A 26974-nucleotide genomic window follows, 5' to 3' on the forward strand; every position below is an offset into this window, starting at 1 on the left:
GTTAGGTTCTGAGAGAACCATCCCATGCTGGTCTGAGGCAGCTGCTTCACAGGGTCGAGGGCCCTATTTATCTTCTCAGCAGCTGGGTGCAATACCAGGGAGCCCGGCTCACTCCACCCGAAGGGATCAGCACATTGGACCTCTGCCGGGCAAGTTTTATAATTAAAAAAAAAAAGTTACTTTCGTTTTCTCCCGCTTCGTGTCGCTCTCTCTCTCGCGCTCTCTGCGTGGTGGTTGCTTTTTATTTTTGGCTATTTCTTCACGCTTTTTGTCAAAATTTGTTGTACTTTCTTTAATTTAATTTTTCTGTCATAACTCGATGCCGCGTTTGTCAGTTTGCCGCGCGTGCGGGTCAGCCTGCGTGCGACTCTCAAGGGAGGATCTTTGCTCTGATTGTATCCTAGGCGGGGAGGGGTCGTCGGGAGCCAGATAAAATGTTAATTCTGCAAAACTAGCAAAAGCAAAGTCTGCCCAAGTCCCTGTGGAGACCTCTGCTGCAGTTCACTCTAAAGCTGATCAGTTCCCTTTCAGTGCAGGAACAGGGGCTCTCTTTCAATCTTTCAGGGTTATGACTAGTGCAGCGCTGGGAGATGGGATTTTACCTCTCTTTTTCTCCCCAGCAAGGTGTTCCAATGGACAGGAACCTTCCCACCCTATTTCCCCTGCCATGGAGGATAGCCCCGAAGGGGCCTTTGACTCCTCTTCCTCTTTTTTCCTCACAATTTGTGGTGTTGCTCCACAAAGTTTACAAGGAGAGGAAGTTAGGGAAGCTGCAATCTGGCAAAAAGGATGTTTCTCAGAGTTCTAAGTCCTCTGCTAAGAAACTGTTTACCCCTAAGAGAGGTGCGGAGCCTACTTAGCCTAAATGTATCCGTTGGTCAGGGGTTTCTCAGATTACTCCAGATACTTCTAGTCAGGACACTGATCCAGATGACCCAGACCTCCAGCCCAAACCCCGCAGGGGGTGGATGTAGACTCTGATTCGCAGCACCATAGCGCAATGCGTGGGATGCATGCTGCGGAAGGGGATGACCCAAAGGCGGTGTGCCTTTTTAGGAAGGAGTTGGGTCCCCTTATTCTGCTATTTTAGCTGAACTGGTCATTTAATGTCCCCCAGAGGAATCTAAATTGGGTGCTATGGATCCTGTGTTGCTGGGTCTGTGAGGCCCTGCTTCTTCTTTTCCTTTTCATTTCTCAGCTACAGATTTGCTTTTCCGAGAATGGGATACCCCGGATCTGGGTTTGAAAGTGAGTAAGGCCATGGACAAGCTATATCCTCTGCCAGAGGATGCTTTTAGAGCTGCTTCGAGTACCCAAGGTAGATGCGGCAGTGTCTTCTGTTACCAAGAAGACCACATTTCCGGTCACTGGAGCTACAGCACTCAAGGACCTGTAAGGCAGGAAATTGGAAGTGCAACTTAAAAGGATTTTTGAGGTTTCTGCACTAGGAGTGTGTGCGGCTATTTGCAGCAATTTCTCCTTACGAGCGGGTCTCCGCTGGGTTCACCAATTGCAAGCTAACGCTGACTTATTGGATGAAGAGGTGATCCAGGCAGGTCGTCTGGAAGCTTCAGTGGTATACAGTGTAGATGCACTGCATGATCTTTTGCACACATCAGCCAGATCCATGGTTTCAGCTGTCTCAGCTCATAGGCTCCTCTGGTTGAGAAACTGGTTCTTGCCCTTCAAAGGCAAACTACTTTCGGTAAGGATCTAGAAGATATCCGATCTCTGGGTGAGAATAAGATTCATTGGTTACCAGAGGATAGACCGAAATCCAAAGGTTCCTTTGCCTCTCGGGCCAGATTCAGAGGAATCGAAGATTTCGCCCATCTAGACCGCCCGCGGCCCCCTTTTGGCAAGCTCCTAACAGGCAACAGACTTGGTCCCAGTCCTTTGGGGCTGTTGATTTGGCAGACCTGGTAACTCCCAGTCTGCTTCCAGTTCAAAAGCATCACAATGAAGGGGCACAGGTCCATTCCTCTGTGCCGGAGATAGGGGGCAGACTGTCCCTTTTTTTACCACAAATGGACCAAAGTAACGACGGACCAGTGGGTCCTTACCGTGATAAGAGATTTTGCACAGCTTCCTCGGGACCAATTTTCTAATTTCTCCCTGCAGTTATGAAACCAAAAGAAGAGCGATGCAGGACACTTTACAACAACTTCTGCAACTAGGAGCCATTGTCTCAGTGCTTCCAGAGGCAAGAAGGAAGGGCTGTTAGTCCATTTACTTCATAGTGCCAAAAAGAGAGGGATCTTTTCGGCCCATTCTGGATCTTAAGAGTGTAAACAGATGTCTCCGGGTTCCCCGGTTTCGCATAGAGACGTTTCGGTCTGTCATTGCTTCGGTTCGCAAGGGAGAGTTTCTAGCATCCTTAGACCTCACGGAAGCGTATCTTCACATAGGCATTCGGTCAGACCACCAGAGGTTTCTTCGGTTTTCAGTTCTGCATCAGCATTTTCAGTTTTGGGCTCTACCCTTCGGTCTGGCTACAGCACCCAAGACATTCACTAAGGTGATGGTGGTGGCGGCAGCCCATCTCTGCAGAGAGGGGTTACTGGTGCATCCTTACTTGGACGATTGGCTGATCTGTGCGAAGTCAAAAGCGCTTGCCCAGGAGCAATTCAGAAAGTACTTTAGCTCCTGCAATCCCTAGCCTGGGTGGTCAATCTCGCCAAGAGCTGACTGGAGCCCACTCAGTCGTTGGAATATTTGAGTCCTCCTTTCAACACTCAGCAAGGCAGAGGTTTTTCTTACCATGGAACGCATCTCCAAGCTGCAAGTCCAAGTTCGAGGTTTCAATATTCAAGCACCCACCCAGAGTCAGAGATTATTTACAGGTTCTCAGGTCGATGACAAACATTAGAACTGGTACCCTAGGCCTTTGCTCATATGAGACCTTTACAGGCCGCATTACTTTCCCGATGGAACCAAGCCTCCGAGCTTTTTCACTTACTGAGACAGCGCGAGCCTGTCTTGATTGGTGGTTAGTGATGGACAATTTAACCCGAGGAGTTCCCCTGGCAGTGCCCCTCTGGACAGTGGTCACCACAGACGCCAGTCTCTCAGGTTGGAGTGCAGGGACTTTGGTCCCCTGTCGAATAGCTCTGGTCGATCAATCGACTGGAAACCAGGGCGGTATGGTTAGCATTGCAAGTGTTCCATCCTCTCCTCCAGGGCAAGTCGGTCAGAATTCTCTCAGACAATGCGACCATGGTGGCGTACATCAATCGCCAAGGAGGAACCAGAAGTCAACCAGTGACAATAGAAGCTCGCCAATTGATCAGCTAGGCAGAGCTAAACTTGGTAAGCATAGCAGCGTCTCATATCGCCGGCGTGGACAAATGTGCAGGCAGACTTTCTCAGTCGTCACTGTATAGATCCCGGGAAATAGGAGCTGGCAGAGACTACCTTTCAACTCCTATGCAATGCTTGGGGCACACCCAGCATGGACCTGATGGCAACTTTTCGGAATGTCAAAGCGCTGAGGTTCTACACTCGTCGCACTGAGATGGCAGCAGAAGGGGTAGATGCCCTAGTGTTGCCTTGGCCCACCAAGGTTCTCCTGTATGTCTTCCCACCTTGGCCATTGATCGGCAAAGTGCTCCTGCGGGTAGAGATCCATCCAAAGGAGGTCATTCTGATAGCTCCAGAATGGCCGAGACGTCCCTGGTTTGCGGAGCTTCTCAATGTCGCGGTGGACATTCCTCTGTGGTTTCCAGTTCTCCCAGACTTGCTGCATCAAGGGCCTGTTTGTTTGGAGGACGTCTATCGCTTCTGTCTAGCGGCATGTCTTTTGAAAGGCAGAGGCTAACTCGCAAAAGCTATTCTCTGGCTGTGGTAGCTTCGCTTCTATCACATTAAAAAAAAAAATTGTAAATAAAAAAATTGTAAATAAGACTTCTACCGATCTCACATATGTTAGAGTATGGAAAGTTTTTGAGTCCTGATGTTTGGACCCTGAGGTTGCGCCTACCCGGGCCTTGGTGTCTGATATTCTGTGTTTTTTACAATCTGGTCTTTATAAAGGGTTGTCATGTAGTTCTCTGAGTGCGGGTTGTGGCACTTTGTTTGCGTGGTTCCATCCAGGATGTAGCGTTAGCAGCACATCCGATGTAGTTCGATTTCTTAAAGGAGCAAAACACTTGCATCCTCCGCTTCGGCATCCTTATCCGTCAGTTTGAATTTAGTCCTCACTGCCCTTTGCTCAAAAGAACATAAGAAAATGCCATACTGGGTTAGACCAAGGGTCCATCAAGCCCAGCATCCTGTTTCCAACAGTGGCCAATCCAGGCCATAAGAACCTGGCAAGTACCCAAAAACTAAGTCTATTCCATGTTACCATTGCTAATGGCAGAGACTATTCTCTCTGTGAACTTAATAGCAGGTAATGGACTTCTCCTCCAAGAACTTATCCAATCCTTTTTTAAACACAGCTATACTAACTGCACTAACCACGTCCTCTGGCAACAAATTCCAGAGTTTAATTGTGCGTTGAGTAAAAAAGAACTTTCTCCGATTAGTTTTAAATGTGCCCCATGCTAACTTCATGGGGTGCCCCCTAGTCTTTCTACTATCCGAAAGAGTAAATAACCGATTCACATCTACCCGTTCTAGACCTCTCATGATTTTAAACATCTCTATCATATCCCCCCTCAGCCGTCTCTTCTCCAAGCTGAAAAGTCCTAACCTCTTTAGTCTTTCCTCATAGGGGAGCTGTTCCATTCCCTTTATCATTTTGGTAGCCCTTCTCTGTACCTTCTCCATCGCAATTATATCTTTTTTTGAGATGTGGTGACCAGAATTGTACACAGTATTCAAGGTGCGGTCTCACCATGGAGCGATACAGAGGCATTATGACATTTTCCGTTTTATTCACCATTCCCTTTCTAATAATTCCCAACACTGTTTGCTTTTTTGACTGCCACAGCACACTGAACCGACGATTTCAATGTGTTATCCACTATGACACCTAGATCTTTCTTGGGTTGTAGCACCTAATATGGAACCCAACATTGTGTAATTATAGCATGGGTTATTTTTCCCTATATGCATCACCTTGCACTTATCCACATTAAATTTCATCTGCCATTTGGATGCCCAATTTTCCAGTCTCACAAGGTCTTCCTGCAATTTATCACAATCTGCTTGTGATTTAACTACTCTGAACAATTTTGTCATCTGCAAATTTGATTATCTCACTTGTCGTATTTCTTTCCAGATCATTTATAAATATATTGAAAAGTAAGGGTCCCAATACAGATCCCTGAGGCACTCCACTGTCCACTCCCTTCCACTGAGAAAATTGTCCATTTAATCCTACTCTGTTTTCTGTCTTTTAGCCAGTTTGCAATCCACGAAAGGACATCGCCACCTATCCCATGACTTTTTTTACTTTTCCTAGAAGCCTCTCATGAGGAACTTTGTCAAACGCCTTCTGAAAATCCAAGTATACGATATCTACCGGTTCACCTTTATCCACATGTTTATTAACTCCTTCAAAAAAGTGAAGCAAATTTGTGAGGCAAGACTTGCCCTGGGTAAAGCCCAGGGCAAGTCTTGCCTCACAAAGGCTCAAAAGGCACCTTTTGAGCCTTTGAAGAGATCGACTCTAAAAGATCTCACCTTAAAGGTGATTTTTCTGGTGGTCATTACTTCGGCTCGTAGGGTGTCGAAACTCCAGGCGTTTTTCCTGTAGGGAACCCCTTTTTGCGGATTTCGGACTCTGGCATTTCTTTAAGGACGGTTCTGTCTTTCTTGCCGAAAGTGGTTTCCTCTTTTCATGTCTAGCAATCTGTGGAGCTGCCGGCCTTCATGGACTTAAACTATTCGGATCCTTTGGCTAGCGACTTGTGGAAGCTTGACGTTCGCAGAGCTTTGCTGAGTTACCTTGAGGTTACCAATGAGTTTATTTTATTTAAAAATTTTTCTATACCGTCGTTTAGTGATATACCATCAGAACGGTTTACAAATAGGCACATAAATAAATTCAAGATGGATTGTACTTTAACTAGGGGTGCCGCAGTTGTTCAGATACATGATTCAATATTATAAGCTATATGTAAAGTGTATTAAAATTCCCTATATGGGCTAACCGTAGATGCGGTATACTGTAATTCTTTAACTTAATACTTAAGTGTGATAAAATAAAAATAGAAAATAAAAACACAGTTTAATTTGACTGACCATCTTTTTGTGTTGTGGAGCGGTCCTAAACGAGGACAGCAAGCGTCCAAAGCTACTATAGCTCGTTGGCTAAAGGAGGCTATTAGTTTGGCCTATCTCCTTTTGTGGTAGATCCCTTCCTACGGATCTGCGTGCCCATTCTACATGTTCACAAGCAGCGTCTTGGGCAGAGTGTCAGATGGTATCACCGCCGGAAATTTGCAGGGGGCTCCGTGGAAATCTCTGCATACTTCTGAAAGACATTACAGATTGGATGTCCAGGCTCCAGTTTCAGGAGGATTTGGAGAGGGAGTGCTTTGAGCGGGCCTCTCCGGATCCCATCCCAGGTAAGAAAGCTCTGGTACATCCCAGGAGTCTGGACTGATCTGGGTTCATACAGGGAAAGGAAAATTAGTTTCTTACCTGATAATTTTCGTTCCTGTAATACCACGGATCAGTCCAGAGTCCCGCCTGTCAGAGGCATGGAAGAACGGGAGAGTCCGCTCGTTTCTAATCTATTTCGTTATTTCAGATTCATTCACAGAGATTTTTAAAGTTTTTTCCTCAAGTGGTTTTTTCAAGGTTCAGTCCCAGGAGGGTTCAGTGGACCAGTTTGTTTCTTTTATTATATATAGTTATGATGGCTTTGACATTGAGTAATACTGCCATTACATGGCACCATTCTATTTATAGGCGGATCATTGTTATGGTAACTGTCTGTCTCCATCTGCTAGAGTGGGGGGGCAAAACCCAGAAATCTGGACTGATCCATGGTACTACAGGAACGAAAATTATCAGGTAAGAAACTAATTTTCCTTTTAACTATGGCTCTGGCAACAAAGAAGCACAAGCATCACTCCCTTTGTGCTGCCTGCCATATTAGGGTTGCACAGTCTTACCTAGAATCCTTCCTGTGTCAGCACTGTGAGGCAGCCCAGGGAGGGCCGGTCTCTCAGAACTTCTACAAGCCTGGCCCCTCCCAGTCAGAACGAGTCAGCCATGACCTTCTCGTAGCACCCAATTCCGGGGCTGTGTCCTCCCCGGGAGAGGGCAATTCAGCCCCTACCCCAGTTCCTCCTGGCCTCGGTATGGACCCAGCAACTTCTTGGGTGGAATTCTTTCAGGGCCTTCAAGCCTTTGTTCATGTGCAGTCAGCTGCTGCCCCTGCCCGGTCTGCGTCCCACTGGGAAGGCCTCGTCCTCCCAGCTCTATCAGCATGCCTCTCCTCACCAAGGGTATCCCTGACAAGGACCTAGACACCACGGACGACGATGGGTTTGCAGACTAATTGGAGGACAAGGAAATTCCCCCAGGCCTGGAGTCATACCAGATCATGCTACGGTTTTCCACAGAGATGAATTGCTGGCCCTGGTTTCCTAGACTCTGGAAGTTCCCGGCACAGACCCTAATTCGGAATCAAAGAGAAATCCCATCTGGTGTCTTTACAGAAAGCCTCTTGCTATTTCCCGATGCTGGAAGCCATCCAGGAATCGATATACCTGGAGTGGGACACCCGGAAGTCAGTTTTAAAGGAGTTTGGGCCTTGGAGGGCTTGTACTCTCTGGACCCGGCAGCCAAAGAATGCCTGCGTTTCCCGAAAGTGGATGTCCTGGTCTGCACCGTCTTGAAGCAAACAACTATCCCAGAAGAGGGGGGAGCAGCTTCGAAGATGCATACTATAGGCAGTTGGAGTCCATCCTTAAGCCTTTGATGCGACAACAATGACACTGCAGATTGCTTCCTGTTGTGTCCTGGTGGCTAATTCGTGTCTGCTTCTCTTGAGAGAGGTAGATTGCTCAGGGGCGCATCCCAGAGAGGCAATGAGCCTGCCACAGCCTTCCTAGTGTATGCAAGCTCTGATCTAGTGCGTACCTCGGCCAGAGGAGTAGCTTTAGTAGTGGCGGCCAGAAGATAGCTATGGCTGCAAAATTGGTCAGCGGACGCAACCTCTAAGGCAAACCTCACAAAGATGCCCTTTAAGGGATCCCTTCTATTCAGAAGCGAATTGGGAAAGCTATCCAGTAAGTGGGGTGAATCTCCAGTGCCTTGGCTACCGGAAGAAAAGAAAAAGGTCACAGCGCCCCTCGCCCATGAGGGGTAGGGCCAGGGGCTCCCAGTGCTTCCGGCTCTACAGAAACTTGTCATTTCAGACATCTTGGCCCTTGGGGAAGGTCTGTCTTTTCAGAGCCGACAACCAAAAAGAGGAACAGGTTTGATCCAAGCTTTCCAATTAAGTTTGGTAGACCCATCCACAGGACGAGGAGATAGGGGGCCGACACTCCCTCATATCAGAGGTGGGTTGAGATCACGTCTGACAAATGGGTACTGGACATCATACGAGAAGGATATGCTCTAGAATTTCGCAGCATCCCTTGGGACATGTTCATATCATCATCTCGCCACTGGCAGTGGAATCCACGTTGATAAGGCTCCTCAGTCTGAGGGCTATAACTCCGGTACCTACACCCCAGGAAAATAGGGAGCGTTATTCCATCTATTTCATCGTACTCGAGAGTTCATTTTGTCTCATCCTGGATCTCGAGCATCAGTTGTCTGCGGGTAATTCACTTCTGTATGGAAACTCTTCGCTCCGTCATGGCCGTACAACCAAGAGAGTTCTTAACATCCCTGGACCTCTCAGAGGCCTACCTTCATATCTCAATCTGTGAAGACCACCAGCGTTTCCTACATTTTGCAGTATTGGGCCACCATTAGCAGAACTGATAACAGCGGCCACCAACCACCCCCAGAGCATTCTCCAAAATTATGATGGTCATAGTGGCGGCACTGCGGAAAGAAGGGGAACCTGGTGCACTCTTACTTTGACAACTGGCTGATCCGGGCAAAGTCGTTGGAAGAGAGTCTCGAGGTGACCAGTAGGGTCAGGTCCCTGCTTCAGGGACTCGGTTGGGTCGTGAACATGGACAAGAGCAGTCTCAAGCCTTCCCAGTCTTTAGAGAATCTGGGTGTCCGGTTTGACACCAAGCAGTACTAGGTCTTCCTCCCTAGAAGATAAGAAAAGTGATGTACCAAGTGTGTCGGTTGACGAACACAATGCGCCCCAGGGTGTGGAGTTATCTGCAGGTCCTCAGCTTGATGGCGTCAACCCTGGAGGTAGTACCCTGGGCAAGGGCTCCCTGCTGTCACGTTGGAACCCACTGACTCAAGACTACTGAATTCGCCTCCACCTACCAATGGAGGTAAGTTCTTGGCTACAGTGGTGGCTACAGGAAGTGCATCTAAGCAAGGGTGTAAGCCTGTCCCCACCGAACTGGCTAGTCCTCATGACAGATGTGAGCCTCTGAGGGGTGGGGAGCCCATTGTCAGGAATTGACAATCCAGAGGCAGTGGACCAGGGAAGAGATGCTGGAACTTAAATCACCTGGAAGCCCGAGCTGTCAGATTAGCGTGTCTGCAATTCAGCCACAGGCTCCAGGGACAAGCACTCGACGTGATGTCGGACAACGTAACAGTAGCCTACATCAAGCGCCAAGAAGGAACCAAAAGCCACCAAGTGACTCTGGAGATATACCCCCATTATGGAATGGGCGGAGTTAAATCTACAAGCGATCTTGGCCTCCCGCATCATGGGAAAAGACGTCAGAGCAGACTTTTTGACCAGGGAGAGTCTGGATCCAGGGGAATGGGCATTGTCGATCAGAGCCTTCCAGCTCCTTGTAGATCGCTGGGGCCTCCCATCCATCGACCTACTGGCCACATCTCACAATGCAGAGGTCCCCAGATTCTTCAGTCGCAGAAGAGATCAGCACTCCCAAGGGATCGATGCCCTTGTCCAAACCTGGCCAGAGGAGGACTTACTGTACGCCTTCCCTCTGTGGCCTCTGCTGAGCAAGGTCATTCGCAAGATCGAATGCCACAGAGGATTAGTCCTTCTGGTGTCCCTGGATTGGCCCAGACGCTTGTGGTATGCAGATATGTAGAGGCTTCTGGTGGAGAGCCCCCTATGCATCTCCCCACACAGGTACCTTCTCCAGCAAGGTCCGATCCTTCACAAGGGCCCAACTCTGTTTTGTCGTATGGTCTGGCCTTTGAGAGGGCTTGCCTGATGAAGCGTGGATATTCAGCGGCTGTAATCGTCACCTTGCTCCGCGTGCGGATCTGGAAAATATTTGAGGCCTGGTGCGAGGAATGCGGGGTACCCCCTTGGGTGACCTAGATCCCCATGATTCCGGAATTCTTACAGGATGGCCTGAACAAAGGACTGTCCCTCAACTCCTTGAGGGACAGTCTCCAGGTGGTGGCGCTCTCCTCTTTCAGAGGCAAGGTGAATGGAGCCTGCCTGTCGACACATCCGGACTTGGCCCATTTCCTAACAGGAGATAAACACCTCCGACCAACCTTAAAGGGGCCAGTCCCCTTATGGAACCTCAATCCTAGTATTGGACTTCTTAGCAGGGCCTTCCTTTTGGCTGCTGCATGCTCTGTCTCTATGCCTGTTAACGCCGAAGACTGTATTCTTGGTGGCGATATGCTCGGTTCGTCGCATCTCTGAACTACAGCCACTGTCAAGTTGGGAGCCGTTCCTCTGGTTGACTCAGGAATGTTGCAGCTTCGCACCGTCCCTTCCTTCCTTGCCATAGGTAGCCTTGGAGTTTCAACTGAACCAGTCCATTTCCCTACCGTCCCTAGATAGTCGCAAAGACTTGGAAGACTACCACCTTCTATGCCACTTAAATGTAAGTAGGCTGCTAGTATGGTATCTAGAACATACAGAACCAGTGTGGAAGATGGACCGCTTGTTTGTTCTTCACGGTGGAAGGAAACAAGGCGAGGCAGCTTCGCGAGCTACCATAGCTCACTGGATCAAGGAAGTGATCACAGGAGCTTAATTAGAAGTAGGGAAGCCTTTACCCCTTCAGGTTAAAGCTCATTCCATTAGGGCCCAGGCAGTATCCTGAGCGGAAGCTAAGCTACTGTCTCCTGTCGACATCTGCCGAGCGGCCTCAGGGTCTTCCTTGCATACCTTCTTCAGGTTCTATCGCCTGGATGTCCAAGCCTGATAAGGCACAGCCTTTGCGAGGGCGGTGCTAACTGGACCATGAGCAGCCTCCCACCCCGTTGGGAGTACCTTTTGTACATACCATTGGTTCTGAGTCCTCCTGGGTACATGCCATGATATGGAAAAATTACTTACCTGATAATTTAATTTTCCTCAGTGTAGACAGATGGATTCAGCATCCCGCCTACAGCTGCCCATGAACAGTGCCAAGGAATCGCACATGAAACTCTATCCCAAAGAGATTATGGGTAAGCCATCACCCTATCCCTAGATCTGGGCATCTGTAATATTTCTGGGATTCAGTGCTTATATTTGGTTGAGTACAGTTACGGTCACCAATTTTAATCAAGTTCTTAATCAAGTTATTAAATTGTATTAAAGTTTTTCAATAGTATGTCCACAATAGCTTTTGAAGAGAATACTGAATGGTTGAGGTCTCTGCAGGGGTATAACTAGGGTGACGACAGCTTTGAAACCTCACTGTCTCCATCTGCTAGCAGGGGAGCACATAAACCATTGATCCTGACTCCATCTGTCTACACTAAGGAAAACAAAATTATCAGGCAAGTAATTTCTCCATTTTGTCTTCCTTTTTCCTTTGAGAGGGAGGGGGGGGGGGGATAGTATCAATCAGCCTAGGAAATGAAGAGGCTTTGCCATCTTTGGTCAGTGTTTGAGGTTGCTAAGGAGGCCTGAGACATTTTTGGATTTGAGATGCTTTTTATGTCTCTTCTCAGCATGGAGATGATTGTAATTGTTCACCATTCCTTGAGCAGAAAGTGGTCTTTTGCTTTTCTTCTTCCTCAACAGTTGCTTTTCTTCTTCCTCAACAGACGAAGGGCTTGGAGGCGGCAGAGATGGATCCTCAGCGTCAAGATGTATTAACACAGGAAGCCACCCGCTGCCTTATCAGGCTTGCTCCAGTTGCTTCCAGAACAAAGAGAAACTTCATTATAGATCAGGTACTGTCATTTTCTAGCACTGAAACTAGTTAGTGATTTGTGTAACCCTCAGAGCTGAGAGGACTTGGATCACAGGTCAGCATCTGCATATTTCATGCTCTGTGCTCTCTACTCTCCTCAGTGTACAGTCTATAACTCTGCCCAACGCCGGAAGCTGCTTCCATTCAAAGGATTTTCTCGCAAGGCCGTTGTGTTGGTTCCCAATGAGGAAGAGTGGAAGAGGAGGCTGGAACTAAGGAAAGAAGCTGATGGGGAGGATGTGCCAGAGTCTGTTGTGCTAGAAATGAAAGGTAAGCAGTGTGTGGTGGCCATCCTGACTTCATAATTAGTTGGGCTATTAAAACTTTTTCCCACTAGTCTAGGTGGTGGTAAGCTGCTTTTCTGTAGGGTGGAGACTAACCTAAATCTGCTCCCTTTTCCAGTTTGACTGCCATACATCCATCCTTCCAGTTTCCAAATGGCTTAGATTTGAGATGTTACATCAGGAACACAGCAACACAATATGCTTCCTTGCCTTCAAAACTTTTTTTTTTTTTTGGCTTGTGCTTTGCAAGTAAAGATTTAGTACTTTCATTTCCCTAGATTGTAGGTATGATTATATTTGTGTTGAGGTTGGGGTGTGTACCTGCTAGTTCTCCATTGGGACTGGAAGCGTAGTGACTTGTGACTCCATGGCTGTCTTTCGTTCAGACTGTGCTTGTGCATGCAGCAAAGTCGGGGAGCCCGGAGTGGTGGTGAAAGATAGAAGTGATGCAAAATCTTTCTTGTTCATACCCCATATTAGTGCAGACTCCTGGGTTTTGCATCCTTGTCAGCAGATGGAGACAGTTTCACTGATCCTGCTACATAACTTGGTGTGTCACCTGCAGTCCCCCAGTATTTCTCTGTCTCCAGCAGATTGTAAATGGTGTAAAACCTGCAGTCTGGAGGTAAAAAAAAAAAAAAAAAAGTTTCCTCCCAGGTTGTCATGTGGTCCTGGTGGGTTCATGCCCCCTGGTTTGAGGTGGATGAGCAGGGGTTGGTGACTTTTTTTTTTTTTTTTAATTTGGTCCAGAGTTCCATGGGGTGCACATCTGGTGGTCCAAATCCCTTCCCTTCATGAAGTAGCTTGGAACCCACTAGCAGCTCTGCAGATACAAGCCTGGTAGTGTAGGAAAGTAACCCCCTTTATATTTCTTACTTGCCTGTGACAGTTTAAAAAAAAAAGTTTCCCTGTACATACCTGGATCCGTCCAGACCCTGGGTTTTGTCACCAATCCTGCAGAGGGAGACAGAGATTCTACTGACTCTGACGTATACCCTGAGGTGCCACCTGAAGTCCGTCAGTATTTCTCTCTCCCAGCAGAGGTGGACGTGCCAAATCCCTGCAGTCTGTGGTAGTTTTTTTTGTCAGGTTGTTTAGGGTTTCTTTTGGTGAGGTATGCTAGGTTTTTTTGTGTGAGACTATTCCTTTAAGATTTATTTAAAAAAAAAAAAAAGTCAAGCGGTCTAACTTCAGTTAGCCGCTTCACTGCCTCTCGGGAGGTCCTGAAGGAACTATCCCTCCTGGTTCTGAGATAGCCAGAGTTGGGGAGGTTATTTGCCCAGCACTCCTGGCCAGGGTGATACCGGGGGGCCCGGCTCACTCATCCTACTTGGAGCAGCTACCGGAGTCCATGGCTTTCCTCAGGTTAAAAATTTTTTTTTAAATATATATTTTATTTGGTCGGCAGCTTTTTTTGTAGTTTTTCACTAACTTAGTGCTCGGCAGCACCGTACATCTTTTTTTCGCGTCGGGGTGTATTTTTTTAATTTCTTTTTCACACTGTTTTTAAATTTTTTTTTCCTTCATGCCGCGCGGCCTGCAGCATGTGTGGAGTCATGCACACGGCTCTCACGGGAAAGTCTCTGTTCTGCTTGCCCCCCTGGTGGGGAAGGCTCGTCTATTTTAGCCGTGAAGAATACAAGTCGGTTGGCTCGTGCGGCTCTGAAGCCTCGATGTGGCTGCTCTCCTACTACGGACCCGTTTCGCTGCAGTGCAAGTACTGAAGCTTTGCTCAGTACCATGCGAGCGGCGACTCAGCAAGCCATACAGGGAGCATCGGATCCTCCTCCCTTGTCACCGCAGTCGGCAGTTCCTGGTGGGGACAAGCTCCGTGAAGATGCTGCAGGTTCTGAGGAGGAGAGCCTCGCGGCCTCAAATTCCTCTTCCTCCTTTTCAGGGGATTTTATCAGGTTCCTCCCCAAGGCCTACAAATCCAAAAAGGAGAGAAGGAAGCACAGAGTTCCTCTGTGCAGGGTCCGAGGGCCCGGCCTTCAAAACATTCGAGACCAAGTGGTTTTGGTTCTGATTCTGCTCCAAAGCGTCCTCTTCACTCAGGGCTGGCTCACTCCACGGTTACTACTTCGGATGACTCCGAGCAGGACCCATTGACTATTGGGGACAAGTCCCTGCCGAATGTGGATCATGTAGGGGACCTTAATCAGGGCAATGGTTACGCCCCTCACATAGCGGACGAGGATGATCTAAAGTGGTCCGCCTCTTTAGGAGGGAGGAGCTTAGTCCTTTGATTCCGGCGATTTTACTGGAATTGGGTCTTGAGGCTCCGAAGGGGTCCGAAGACGTCCTTTCCTTTCCATCTTTCTCTCACTGACCTCTTGTACCGGGAGTGGGACACTCCTGAATAGGTCTGAAGGTAGGACGGGCCATGGACAAGCTATATCCATTACCGGAGGAAGCCTTGGAGGTTTTGAAGCTTCCCAAGGTAGATGCCACAGTGTCAGCAGTCACTAAGAGGACAACTGTCCCAATGATGGGAGCTACAGCCCTTAAAGATCTATAGGATGGTAAACTGGAGGTACAGCTCAAGCAAATTTTTGAGGTGTCTGCACTAGGTGTGCGGGCGGCTATGTGTAGCAGATTGGCCTTGCGAGCGGGGCTGCGTTGGGTACAATTGTTGCAAAATAATTCTTCCCTCTCTGATGAGGAGGTAGCACAAGCTGGTTGATTGGAGGCTACTGTTGCCTATAGCGCAGATGCTTTATATGATCTTCTCAGGACTTCGGCTTGCTCTATGGTATCATCAGTGTCTGCTCGCAGGCTCCTCTGGTTGAGGAATTGGTCGGCTGACGCATCCTCAAAGGGTCAATTGGGAGCTTTGCCCTTTAAGGGAAAATTGCTCTTTGGTAAGGATTTGGAAGATATGATACTGTCCTTAGGAGAGAATAAGATTCACAAATTACTGGAGCATCGTCCTAGAGCTCGAAGTTCCTTCTCATCTCTGTCTGGTCGAAGATTCCGTTCTTATTATCCATCAGCTCCACCTGCCAGGCAATCGTCAAGCAGGCAGCAGAATTGGCCTCAGTCCTTTCGTGGCCGCCGTTTCGGAAGACCAGGAAATTCCAAAGCTGCAGGTGGAGCAAAATCTGCCCAATGAGATAGGGCCGGTCCATTCCCCGGTTCTGGTTATAGGATGCAGGCTGTCTGTTTTACGGAGAATGGACCAGATGGACATCAGATCAGTGGGTTCTCTCGGTGATAAGTCAAGTTTACGCTTTAGATTTTGTTCGGTGGCTTCGCAACCGGTTTCTGGTTTCTCAGTGTTCTTATCTGGAAAAATGTCGGGCAGTAAGGGACACTCTGCAGCATCTGAGCGATCTCGGAGCTATCGCCCCAGTTCCTCGACCAGAACAACGGAGAGGGCATTACTCAATTTACTTTGTCCTTCCAAAAAAGGAAGGAGCTTTTCATCCCATTCTCGACCTCAAAAGAGTCAACCGTTGCCTACGGATTCCCAAGTTTCGAATGGAAACCCTAAGGTCAGTCATAGCCTCCGTAAACCAGGGAGAGTTTCTGGCATCTCTAGACCTCACTGAGGCTTATCTTCACATCGGCATTCGCTCCGATCATCAGAAGTTTCTCAGAGTTTGCATTCTGGGACAGCACTATCGATTCAGGGCTCTCCTATTCGGATTAGCCAAAGCACCCAGAACATTTACCAAGGTGATGGTTGTGGTAGCAGCGCAACTCAGGAAGGAGGGTCTTTTGGCCTATCCATACTTGGATGACTGGTTAATTCGGGCGAAGTCTGAGTCTTTGTCGCTCAACGATCGGCAGAATCCTCGACCTCTTGCAATCCCTAGGTTGGGTGATCGAGGACAAGAGCCACCTATTTCTGGGCGCACTGTTCGACACTGCGGGGGTGAATGTTTGTTTGTTTCTTCCAGAGCATCGCCTTCTCAAGCTACAAGCGCAAATCCGAGACTTGTCCATTCCTATACCACGTGTACGGGATTATTTGAGAGTTCTCTGTTCGACATCCCCTCTGGAGTTGGTTCCCTGGCCTTTGCGCATATGAGGCCACTATAGTCCGCATTGCTTTCCCGCTGGAGCCCGGTTTCGGAACAATACCGCCTTCCCCCTCCCTCTTACAGAGGAGGCTCGATCCAGTCTGGATTGGTGGTTACAGGCGGCAATCTGCAGTGTGGAGTTCCTCTGGAGTGGACTGTAGTCACCACGGATGCCAGTCTTTCAGGCTGGGGAGCAGTGTATCAAAGAACATCTGTTCAGGGGCAGTGGTCCAGTGAAAAAGCGTGGTGGTCGATCAATTGGTTAGAGACCAGAGCGGTACAATTGACGTTGCAGACCCTCCAACCTCTCCTTTGGGGAAAATTGGTATGGATTCTCTCCGACAATGCGACCACGGTAGTGTACGTCAATCACCAGGGAGGAACCCGAAGCCAACTGGTGGCGTGGGAGGTGCAACAGTTGATCACCTGGGTGGAACATCATCTGCTCACCATGGCAGCTTCTCACATCGCCGGAGTGGACAATGTTCAAGCCAACTTCCTCAGTTGTCATCTCGACCCGGGAGAGTGGGAGCTGTGTGAAGAAGCCTTTCAGCTCATATGCAACAGGTGATCCAGATCGGCAATGGATCTCATGGCAACATTCCAGAATTCCAAAGCCCCTTGGTTCTTCAGTCGCAGGAGGGAGCGATGAGCGGAAGGAGTAGACGCTCTAGTCGTTCCTTGGCCACAAGACGTTCTTTTGTATGTGTTTCCACCTTGGCCTCTGGTCGGCAAGGTCCTGCGTCTGATAGAGGTACAACGAGTGGACGTTTTAGTGGCACCAGAGTGGCCACGTCGTCTGTTTGCGGATTTGATCAGTCTGGCGCTGGACAGTCCTGTATGATTTCAGGATCTACCGTGCCTATTGTTTCAGGGTCCCGTTTGTTTGGAAGAGGTCGAACACTTCTGTCTAGCGGCATGGCTTTTGAGAGGCGCCGGTTAAAGAACAAAGGTTATTCCGATGCTGTGGTGACTACCTTATTGCGTTCTTGTAAGCCTTCCACCTCATTGGCGTATGTGAGAGTGTAGAGAGTTTTTGAAACTTGGTGTGTGGAGCGCCAATTAGATCCAGCGCAGGCTTCCATATCGGACATTTTGTCTTTTTTTGCAAGCTGGCTTAGCAAAAGGTTTGTCCTGCAGTTCCTTACGAGTTCAAGTCTCAGCTCTTGGATGCTTTCGGGGAAAGGTATGTGGAGTGTCCTTGGCGCATCCGGATGTAGCGCGTTTTCTCAGAGGCGCGAATCATCTACGTCTTTAAATTTGGTTCTCAGTGCTCTGTGTACTGCACCTTTTGAACCCCTCAAACATACGACTTTGAAAGATCTTACGTTGAAGGTGGTTTTTCTTGTGGCCATTTCCTCAGCTTGTAGAATTTCGGAGTTACAGGCTTTGTCCTGCAGAGAGCCTTTTCTTAGGATTTCAGATGAGGGAGCTTCTTTGCAAACTGTGCCTTCTTTTTTAGCCAAAGTTGTTTCTTTTCATCTAAATCGGTCTGTAGAGCTTCTGGCTTTTCCGTGTTTAGATTGTACGGATCCTTCCTCCAAGGATCTCAAGAAACTGGATGTGTGACGTGTGCTGTTGCGCTATTTTGAAGTTACCAACAGTTTTCGCATGTCAGATCATTTATTTGTACTGTGGAGTGGTCCTCTTAAGGGTCATAAAGTTTCCAGGGCTACGATTGCTCGCTGGTTGAGAGACTATTCGCTCCGCTTATCTTCTGGCTCGTCGGGATCTTCCGGAAGGTTTGCAAGCTCAATTCCACTCTGTCGCAAGCTATGTCGTGGGCGGCGTGTCAACAGGTCTCTCCTCAGGAGATTTGTAGGGCAGCGACTTGGAAGTCGCTCGTCATTATCGTTTGGCTGTCCAGGCAGCCTTCGGAGAGTGTTCTCCGAGCGGGACTCTCTGGGTCCCACCCCGTGTAAAACAACTCTGGTACATCCCAGGGTCTGGACTGATCCAGGTACGTACAGAGAAAGGAAAATTGGTTCTTACCTGCTAACTTTCGTTCCTGTGGTACCATGGATCAGTCCAGAGGCCCGCCCGTTATGTCTGTGTATAGTAATCTTTTTCAGAGAGCCCGCTCATTCACTGTTTTGGTGTATAAACTGCATTTTATGCTGTCTACTTTTTCAATATGTGCTTGTTTATTTTGACGGTTCCTCGAGATTCTGCTTCCACTTAGGGTTTGTGAGCAGGAAGTATTTTATACAGTTTAGTTAGCCAGTTAATTTTATTGGTTAGACTACTGCTTTGATATTGTTCAATACTGACAGACTGCAGGTGGCACCCCAGGGAATACGTCAGAGTCAGTAGAATCTTTCTCTGTCTCCCTCTGGATTGGTGACAAAACGCAGGGTCTGGACTGATCCATGGTACTACAGGAATGAAAATTAGAAGGTAAGAACCAATTTTCCTTTTCCTAGCATGTAACCAGATGGACTCAGGACCAATATGCTCCCTTGCCAGCAGATGGAGACTGAGTCAGGTTCCAAAGCTGATGTCACAGTACATATAGCCCTGCAGTGACCTCATCTCTCCAGTATTCTCTGTCTCCAGCAGATGGTGGACGTATCTCTCCCTACAGGGATTGTTGTAGTTTTTGGAAGGAGAAATTCACTTTCTAAATTGAAGTAAATTGAGCTCCTCACTAGTTGAGAATTCCTGAGGCGATTTCTGAGATACCTCAGAGGTGTGCCTAGGTCTGGTAGCCATTCCCTGGCATGGATTTTGCTACTTAAGCAGCTGAAAGGTAGCTGGTGCAGGAAGCCAAGCACCATGGTGATGGATAAAGCCCTTTCCCTCTGCAGCCGGAGACAGTCTCTGTACTCAACCGTTAAACATTTGAGCCGAGATAAGGTATTTATTTATTTTAAACTTACCTCCTGATTCAGAGACATTTTGAGGGGTTTCAGTAAGACTTCCTTTGATCTCCTTGCTCGGCATGTCATACCAATGTCGTTCCCAATCCTGTTGGGGTAAAGGGAAGTGGGCTTCTGAGCGGGTTGAGTGGGCCCCTGGTGGGCTAGGCCCTGCTTTAGGCTTAACACACACAACTTACTAAGTGCAGACCATGGGAAAAGCCAGGCGCACAGGCTGTGCGTGTGCCTTGCTGCATCCTGCCTAGCCGCTCAAAATCTGTGCACATAAATTTTTAAGCGCAAGCCGACAGAACGCACAGTCTTAAGCGCCTTGCTCTCTGCAACACTTGCCATATTAGAGCCTCTCCGTCTGACCTGGACTCCAACTTATGTCGGGGCTGTGAGGAAGCCCAAGGGGAATTGCCTGCTTTGGACTTTCCTAAGCCAGATTCCTCCCATTTGGATGATGGGTTGGTCACTGCCTTAACTGGAAGTACGCCGGACCTTAGTATCCCCTTGACGGGTTCATCCGTAGGAGTCCGGATGGAACCTGAGCCAGTGGTCCCTCCCTCTCCCGTTCCTACCGGCAGGCCCCAAAGTATGCCTTGCCATACCAAGGGTATCTCTGGCAGGGACCCGGACAGCACAGACAAAGGAGGATACAGATTCCTTGAAAGATGGGGAAATTCCCCCTGGGTTAGAACCGTATCAAACCATGTTACGGTTTTTCCATAGAGACAAATTGCCAGCCCTAGTCTTCCAGACCCTGAAGATGCTGGGAGTTCCTGGGAAGATAAGAGGAAGCAGCCACAATGCCCCTTGCCTATGAGGGGTTGTTGCAGGGGTTCCCAGCATTTTTTCCCCTACAGAAATTCAACATTTCAGAGGTCTCGACCTCTTGGGAGGCCCCAGTCTTTTCATACCCAACAGCCTAGGAGAGAAGCAGGTTTGGGTTCAATTTCATCCTGAAACCCACAATTAAAATTTTACTGACTCATCTTTGGAATGAGGAAATAGGGGGTTGCCTGTCTTTTTTACCAATGATGGGTCAAAATTACTTCAGACAGATGGGTACTGAAAGTCATTCGAGAAGTACTTGTCTCCTTTGACAGGAACAGGTTAGAAGTCGCAATGTTCAAACAGACCTTATTCAATTGGCTAACAGACTGTATTTCTTTCTGCTGTGCACAAGTGGGACTGCAACTTGAGAACTATGTCAAGGCTCATTTAGTTCGAGCCATGTCTGCTTCGGTGACTCACTTGTGTGCAGTGCCCATACATGAGATCTGCAGGGCGGCAACCTGGAGTCCCCTTCACACCTTCACCTCTTGTTTGGACAAGGATGGATGACATGGCAGTCATTTTGGTCAGTCTCTTCCGTAATCTGTTTCAGCCATAAAAACCCAACTCTTCCTGCCTCGGGCCCTTTTCTTTGGGTGCAGGCTTTCTCCTTGTGTTCTAGCAGCACTAGTCGTTGTGCACGTTTGCACCTATTAAATGCTGCCTATGTTGGGAGCACCCTGTAGCTACATATTCACCCATGTGTGAGGACTACCATCCTGTTTGTCCTTGGAGAAAGCAGAGCTGCTTACCTGTAATGGGTGTTCTCCAAGGACAGCAGGATGTTAGTCCCCATGAAATCCACCTGCCACTCTGTGGAGTTGGGTTTCTTTAGGTTTATTTTAATTTTCACAAATTCTATATTATAAGACTGAAGTACCCTTCGCCCCATTCTGGACTTCGAGCATCAGTCAACTGAGAGTAACTCATTTTCACATGGAAACCTTTCGCTCTGTGATGACTATACAACCGGGAGAGTTCCTAATCTGCCTGGATCTGTCTGAATCCTACCTATATATTGCAGTCTGGCAGGAACACCAATGTTTTTCTTACGCTTTGCGGTGCTGTTGCCATTATCAGTTTCAGGCGTTACCCTTTAGCTTAGCCACCACCCAGAGAACCTTCTCCAAGATCATGGTGGTTGTGGCGGCAGTGTTAAAAGAAAGGAACCAGGTGCATCCATACTTGGACGATTGGCTGATCCGGGCCAAATGCGTGGAAATGATTGCCTCCTGGTAACCAACAGGGTGATCTCTCTGTTATAGGAACTTGAGCGTTTTCAGTCTGTAAAACGTTATTACTTTTTTAAAAAAAGCAGTTTCTATCCTAAGCCTCCCAGGGGGTTTGTAAGGTCCTGAGGGGACCATCCCTCGCTGGTTGTTGAGGCAGCTGCATTACAGGGTCGAGGGCCCTCTTGTTCCAAGCTAGCAGCTGGGTGCGACACCGGGGAGCCTGGTTCACGCCACCCCGCCGGATCAGGACCGTGGACCACTGCCGGGCACATCTTCAAAACTTTTTTTTAAATTTTCTTTCATTTTCTGTCAGTGTCACCGGCGCTGTGGCTGTCTTCCCTCTCTGATTCTGTGCTTGGGCAGACCGTGACTATTTTTCTATTTTTTACAGAATTAAATTTTAGCTTTCACAGGCCCGCTGCCTGATGCCGCACTCATCTGCATGGCGCACATGCGGCTCGGCCTGCGAACGTCTCTCGGGAGGGGCTGTGCTCACAGTGTCTTCCCGGGGGGGGAATCCTCCAGTGCCGCAAAAAATGGTTAAAGGCAAGGTTGCCCAAGCTCCTTTAGTGTTAGCTGCACCGAGATCAGCTGAGGCAGATCCGTTCCCTCTGAGTGCAGGAACGGAAGCCATTTTGGAGTTTTTTTAGATCGGCGACTCGTGCAGCTATGCGGGAGGGGATTCTCCCGCCTCCTCTCTCTCCTCAGCCAGGGTTTCCTGGAGGGAGCGAACCTTTACAGCCTCTCTCATCTGCAATGGAGGGGGCTTCTGACTCCTCCTCCTCCTTCTCCTCAGAGTTTATTTTATTTCTCCATAAGGCTTTTAAAGCCAGAAGGGAAACTGCAGGCTGGGGATAAAACTTCCTCTAGTGGTCTTAAGTCTCTTTCTCGAAAGCGGTCTAAGTCTAAGGGAGTCTCTGGGTCCTCCAAAGCTAGGCGGGCTCATCAGATTGATACTGATTCCATGGGTTAGGATACGGACCCAGGGGACCAGGACCCGCAGGGCAAGCCTCTGGGGGTTGATGCAGACCCTGATCAACATCCACAGGATCCAGCATGAGGCTCTCACATTGTGGAAGGAGATGACCATAAGGTGGTCAGTCTGTTTAGGAGGGAAGAGTTGGCTCCGCTTATCCCTACCATACTAGGCATAGATGGCCTGCCAGAGGAGTCCAGGCTAGGGCCATGGACCCAGTGTTGGGTCTGAGGGGCCCGGCTACTTCCTTTCCTTTTCATTTTTCTGCCACGGACTTGCTATATAGAGAATAGGGATACCCCGGATCTGGGATTGAAAGTTAGCAAGGCTATGGATAAGCTATATCCTCTTCTGGAGAAGCAATTGACATACTGCGGGTGCCCAAGGTGGACGTGGTGGTGTCCGTAGACACCAAAAAGACCACAATCCTGGTTACGAGTGCTACAGCCCTGAAGGACCTGCAGGATAGAAAGTTAGAGCTGCAGCTTAAGAAAATGTTTGAAGCCTCGGCACTGGGAGTGCAGGCAGCTATGTGCAGTAATTTTGCCTTGCGAGTGGGCCTTCGCTGGGTTCAGCAGTTACAGGCTAATGCTGGTCTTTCCGAAGCAGGGTGTCTGGCAGCTTCGCTCACTTATAGTGCGGATGCACTTTATGATCTGTTACGGACTTTGGCCAGATCCATGGTGTCGGCAGTCACGGCTCGTCGGCTCCTGTGGTTAAGAAACTGGTCGGCGGATATTTCCTCCAAGGCTCAGCTGGGGTTGTTGCCTTTCAAGGGTAAATTGCTTTTTGGCAAGGACCTAGAGGATATGATTCAATCCCTGGGGGAGAACAAGGTTCACCAACTGCCAGAGGATATGCCCAAGTGGAGGGGCTCCTTTTTCTTCACGGTCTCTATTCAGAGGGAATCGGAGATTTCTTCCGTCCAGAGCTCCAGCTTCTTCCTTTCGGCAAGTGTCCGGTCACCAACAGTAATGGTCTTAGCCCTTTTGTGGCCGACGCTTTGGCAGAACCGGGGCTACCCAGTCCGCATCTGGGACCAAGTCTTCCCAATGAAGGGACGCCGACCCATTCCTCTGTTCCAGCTGTCGGGGGCAGATTGTCCCTGTTTTACGAGGAATGGGTCACAGTGACGTCTGACCAGTGGGTCCTTACTGTGATAAATCAAGACTACGCTTTAGATTTTGCACACCACCTTCTGGGATGGTTTCTGGTCTCCCCATGCAGTTATGAAGAGAAACGACAGGCAGTACAAGATACCTTGCAACGCCTTCTGCAACTCTGTGCCATCATCCCGGTTCCTGAGGGGGAGCAGTGAAAAGGGCGTTATTCCATTTACTTCGTAGTCTCCAAAAAAGAGGGGTTCTTCCGACCCATTCTGGATTTGAAGGGCATAAACCGCTGCCTCAGGGTGCCACGTTTTCGCATGGAGATGTTATGGTCAGTCATTGCCTCAGTAGGAAAAGGAGAGTTTCTGGCATCACTGGACCTAACGGAAGCGTATCTTCACATAGGCATTCGGGCCGACCACCAGAAGTTTCTGAGGTTCTCGGTGATGGGTCGCCATTTTCAGTTTCGAGCTTTTCCCTTCTGTCTTGCCACCGCGCCCAGACCGTTTTAGCAAGGTAATGGTTATGGTGGTGGCTCATCTACACAGAGAGGGGTTCCTGGTGCATCCATACCTGCGCGACTGGATAATTTGGGCAAAGTCGGAGTCTCTTGGCTAGTTGGCAATTCGCAAAGTGCTTCATCTCCTGCGATCATTGGGTTGGGTGATCAACTTAGCCAAGAGCCGACTGGTGCCCACCCATTCTTTGGAGTTTTTGGGAGCTCTATTCCACATTCAACAGGGGAGAGTGTTCCTTACCTCAGACCGAATTGTCAAGCTACAAGCACAAGTGCGGGACTTATTGGCCAACCGTCTCCCCCAGAGTGCGGGATTATTTGCAGGTTCTTGGCTCTGACTTCCACCCTGGATCTGGTGGCCTGGGCCTTTGCTCATATGCGTCCTTTACAGTCAGCGTTGCTTTTGCGTTCGACTCCAGTCTCCAAACAGTTTCGTTTACCTCTCCCTCTTACGGATTCGGCGCACTCCAGTCTCAATTGGTGGCTTATCTCGGATAACTCCCGAGGAGTTCCCCTGGAGGTGCCCGAATGGACAGTGGTGACCACGAACGCCAGCCTTTCCGGTTGAGCAGTTTGCCTGAGGAAGTCGGTGCAGGGACAGTGGTCAATCAATCGTCTGGAAACCAGGGCAGTGTGGTTAGCGTTGCAAGCGTTCTGCCCTCTCCTCCAGGGGAAGTCAGTCAGAATTCTTTCCGACAATGCGACCACGGTGGCTTATATCAATTGCCAAGGGGGAACCAAGAGCCAGACAGTGGCCACGGAAGCCCGGCAGCTGATCATCTGGGTGGAGAAGCATTTAGTAAGTATTGCAGGTTCTCACATAGCAGGAGTTGACAACGTTCAGGCGGACTTTCTCAATCGGCACCACCTCGATCCCGGGGAATGGGAGCTCATAGACCAAGCTTTCCAGTTGATATGCGACACGTGGGGCGTACCCCGCATGGATCTCATGGCAACATTTCAGAACGCCAAGGCTCTGCACTTCTTCGGTCGCCGCAGAGAAACAGGAGCAGAAGGGGTAGATTCCCTGGGGCTGCCCTGGCCGACCGACGTGCTGCTGTACGTCTTCCCTCCTTGGCCGCTGATAGGCAAAGTGCTCAGGAGAGTGGAGATACACCCAGCAGAAGTCATCGTAGCTCCAGAGTGGCTGAGACGGCCTTGGTTTGCGGACCTGGTCAATCTGGCAGTGGTGGGTCCCCTGCGGTTGCCACTGCTCTCGGACCTTCTCCATCAAGGACCCGTGTGTTTGGAAGAGGTTGATTGCTTTTGTCTAGCGGCATGGTTTTTGAGAGGCACCGCATGAGGAGCAAAGGGTATTCGAACGCTGTGATGGCAATACTTCTCCGGTCACTCAAGACATCCACCAACCTCGCGTATGTGCGCGTGGACCGTGCAATTGTTCCTACTCCGTCTTCGGTGTCGGATATTTTAGGTTTCTTACAATTCGGACTTGCCAAGGGCTTATCGTGTAGTTCCCTGAGGGTTCAGGTGCAGATCTGTTATTTGTGCGGTTCCATTCAAGGCGTGACGTTGGCTGCTCACCCCGATGTGACTCCTTTCCTAAAGGGGGCAAAGCATTTACGTCCCCCGATCAGGCATCCTTGTCCTTCTTGGAATCTGAACTTGGTTCTCTCAGCTCTGTGTACGGCGCCCTTTGAGCCTCTGAAAACTGCTACAATAAAGGATCTCACGGTAAAGGTGACTTTCCTTATCACTATCACATCTGCTCGCAGGGTATCTGAGCTCCAGGCTTTATCCTGTAGGGAGCCGTTTCTGAGAATTTCGGATTCTGGTGTGTTCTTGCGTACAGTTCCTTACTTTCTTCCGAAGGTGGTGTCTGCTTTTCACAGGAATCAGTCAATGGAGCTTCCGTTGTTTCCCATTTTGGACCAGTCAGACCAGACCCTATGTCTAAAGACTTATGGAAGCTGGATGTTAGTCTGGCATTGTTGCGTTATCTGGAAGTTACTAATGCGTTTCGTGTGACTGGCCATCTTTTTGTGCTGTGGGCTAGTCCGAAACGAGGAAATATGGCATCTAAAGTTACGATTTCGCTCTGGTTGAAAGAAGCTATAGGCTCGGCATATTTGCTGCGTGGTAAGCCTGTACCGTTTGGTCTTTGGGCTCATTCTACCCATTCGCAGGTGGCTTCTTGGGCGGAGTGTCAAATGGTCTCACCGCAGGAGATCTGCACGGCGGCGACATGCAAGTCTTTGCATAACTTTGCCAGACACTACAGACTGGATGTTCAGGCACCGGGTGAAAGGAGGCTTTGGAGAAGCAGTGCTTAGAGTGGGCCTCTCCAGATCTCATCCCAGGTAAGAAAGCTCTGGTACATCCCAGGAGTCTGGACTGATCCGGGTACGTACAGGGAATGGAAAATGAGTTTCTTACCTGATAATTTTCGTTCCTGTAGTACCATGGATTAGTCCAGAGTCCCGCCCGGGGAAGTAAGGGAGAGTCCGCTTAGTTATTGATTTTGTTTTCAGATCTGCAGAAATTGGTTTGACCATCCTCAAGTGATTCTACAGCTTCAGTTCCTAGGAGGGTTAAGTGAACCGGTTATTTCTTTTTCTTGTTGAAGGGTTATTGTACCTAGTTATGGTGATTTTTTTGAGAGCCATTCTGCTTTGACATTGAGTAATACTGCTGGACTGTAGGTGGCACCATCCTATATAAGGCAGAGTTTTGTTTGCTAAACTTCTGTCTCCATCTGCTAGAGGGGGCAAAACCCAGGAGTTTGGACTGATCCGTGGTACTACAAGAACGAAAATTATCAAGTAAGAAACTAATTTTCCTTTCCACTAGGGCTCAGGCAGTATCCTGCGCGGAAGCTAAGCTGCTGTCTCCCGTCAACATCTGCCGAGTGGCAACGTGGTCTTCCTTGCACACCTCCAGGTTCTATCGCCTAGACGTTCAGGCATGAAAGGAAACAGCCTTTGCAAGGGCGGTGCTAACCGGAC

At 48.9% G+C, this 26974-nt stretch overlaps 1 protein-coding gene across 1 annotated transcript in view; it reads left to right on the forward strand.

The window, feature by feature from the left end:
- The window catches only part of HNRNPUL2 (heterogeneous nuclear ribonucleoprotein U like 2), a 98554-nt gene that overhangs the window by 55296 nt on the left and 16284 nt on the right, over positions 1 to 26974 (forward strand). Inside the window, exons 9-10 of the mRNA XM_029614843.1 lie at positions 12022 to 12150; positions 12272 to 12440. Of these exons, the coding sequence (XP_029470703.1) occupies positions 12022 to 12150; positions 12272 to 12440 (298 nt within the window). The remainder of the gene's footprint in view (positions 1 to 12021; positions 12151 to 12271; positions 12441 to 26974) is intronic.

The sequence above is a fragment of the Rhinatrema bivittatum genome, chromosome 8 (assembly GCF_901001135.1).
Source record: "Rhinatrema bivittatum chromosome 8, aRhiBiv1.1, whole genome shotgun sequence".
NCBI classification, from domain to species: domain Eukaryota; kingdom Metazoa; phylum Chordata; class Amphibia; order Gymnophiona; family Rhinatrematidae; genus Rhinatrema; species Rhinatrema bivittatum.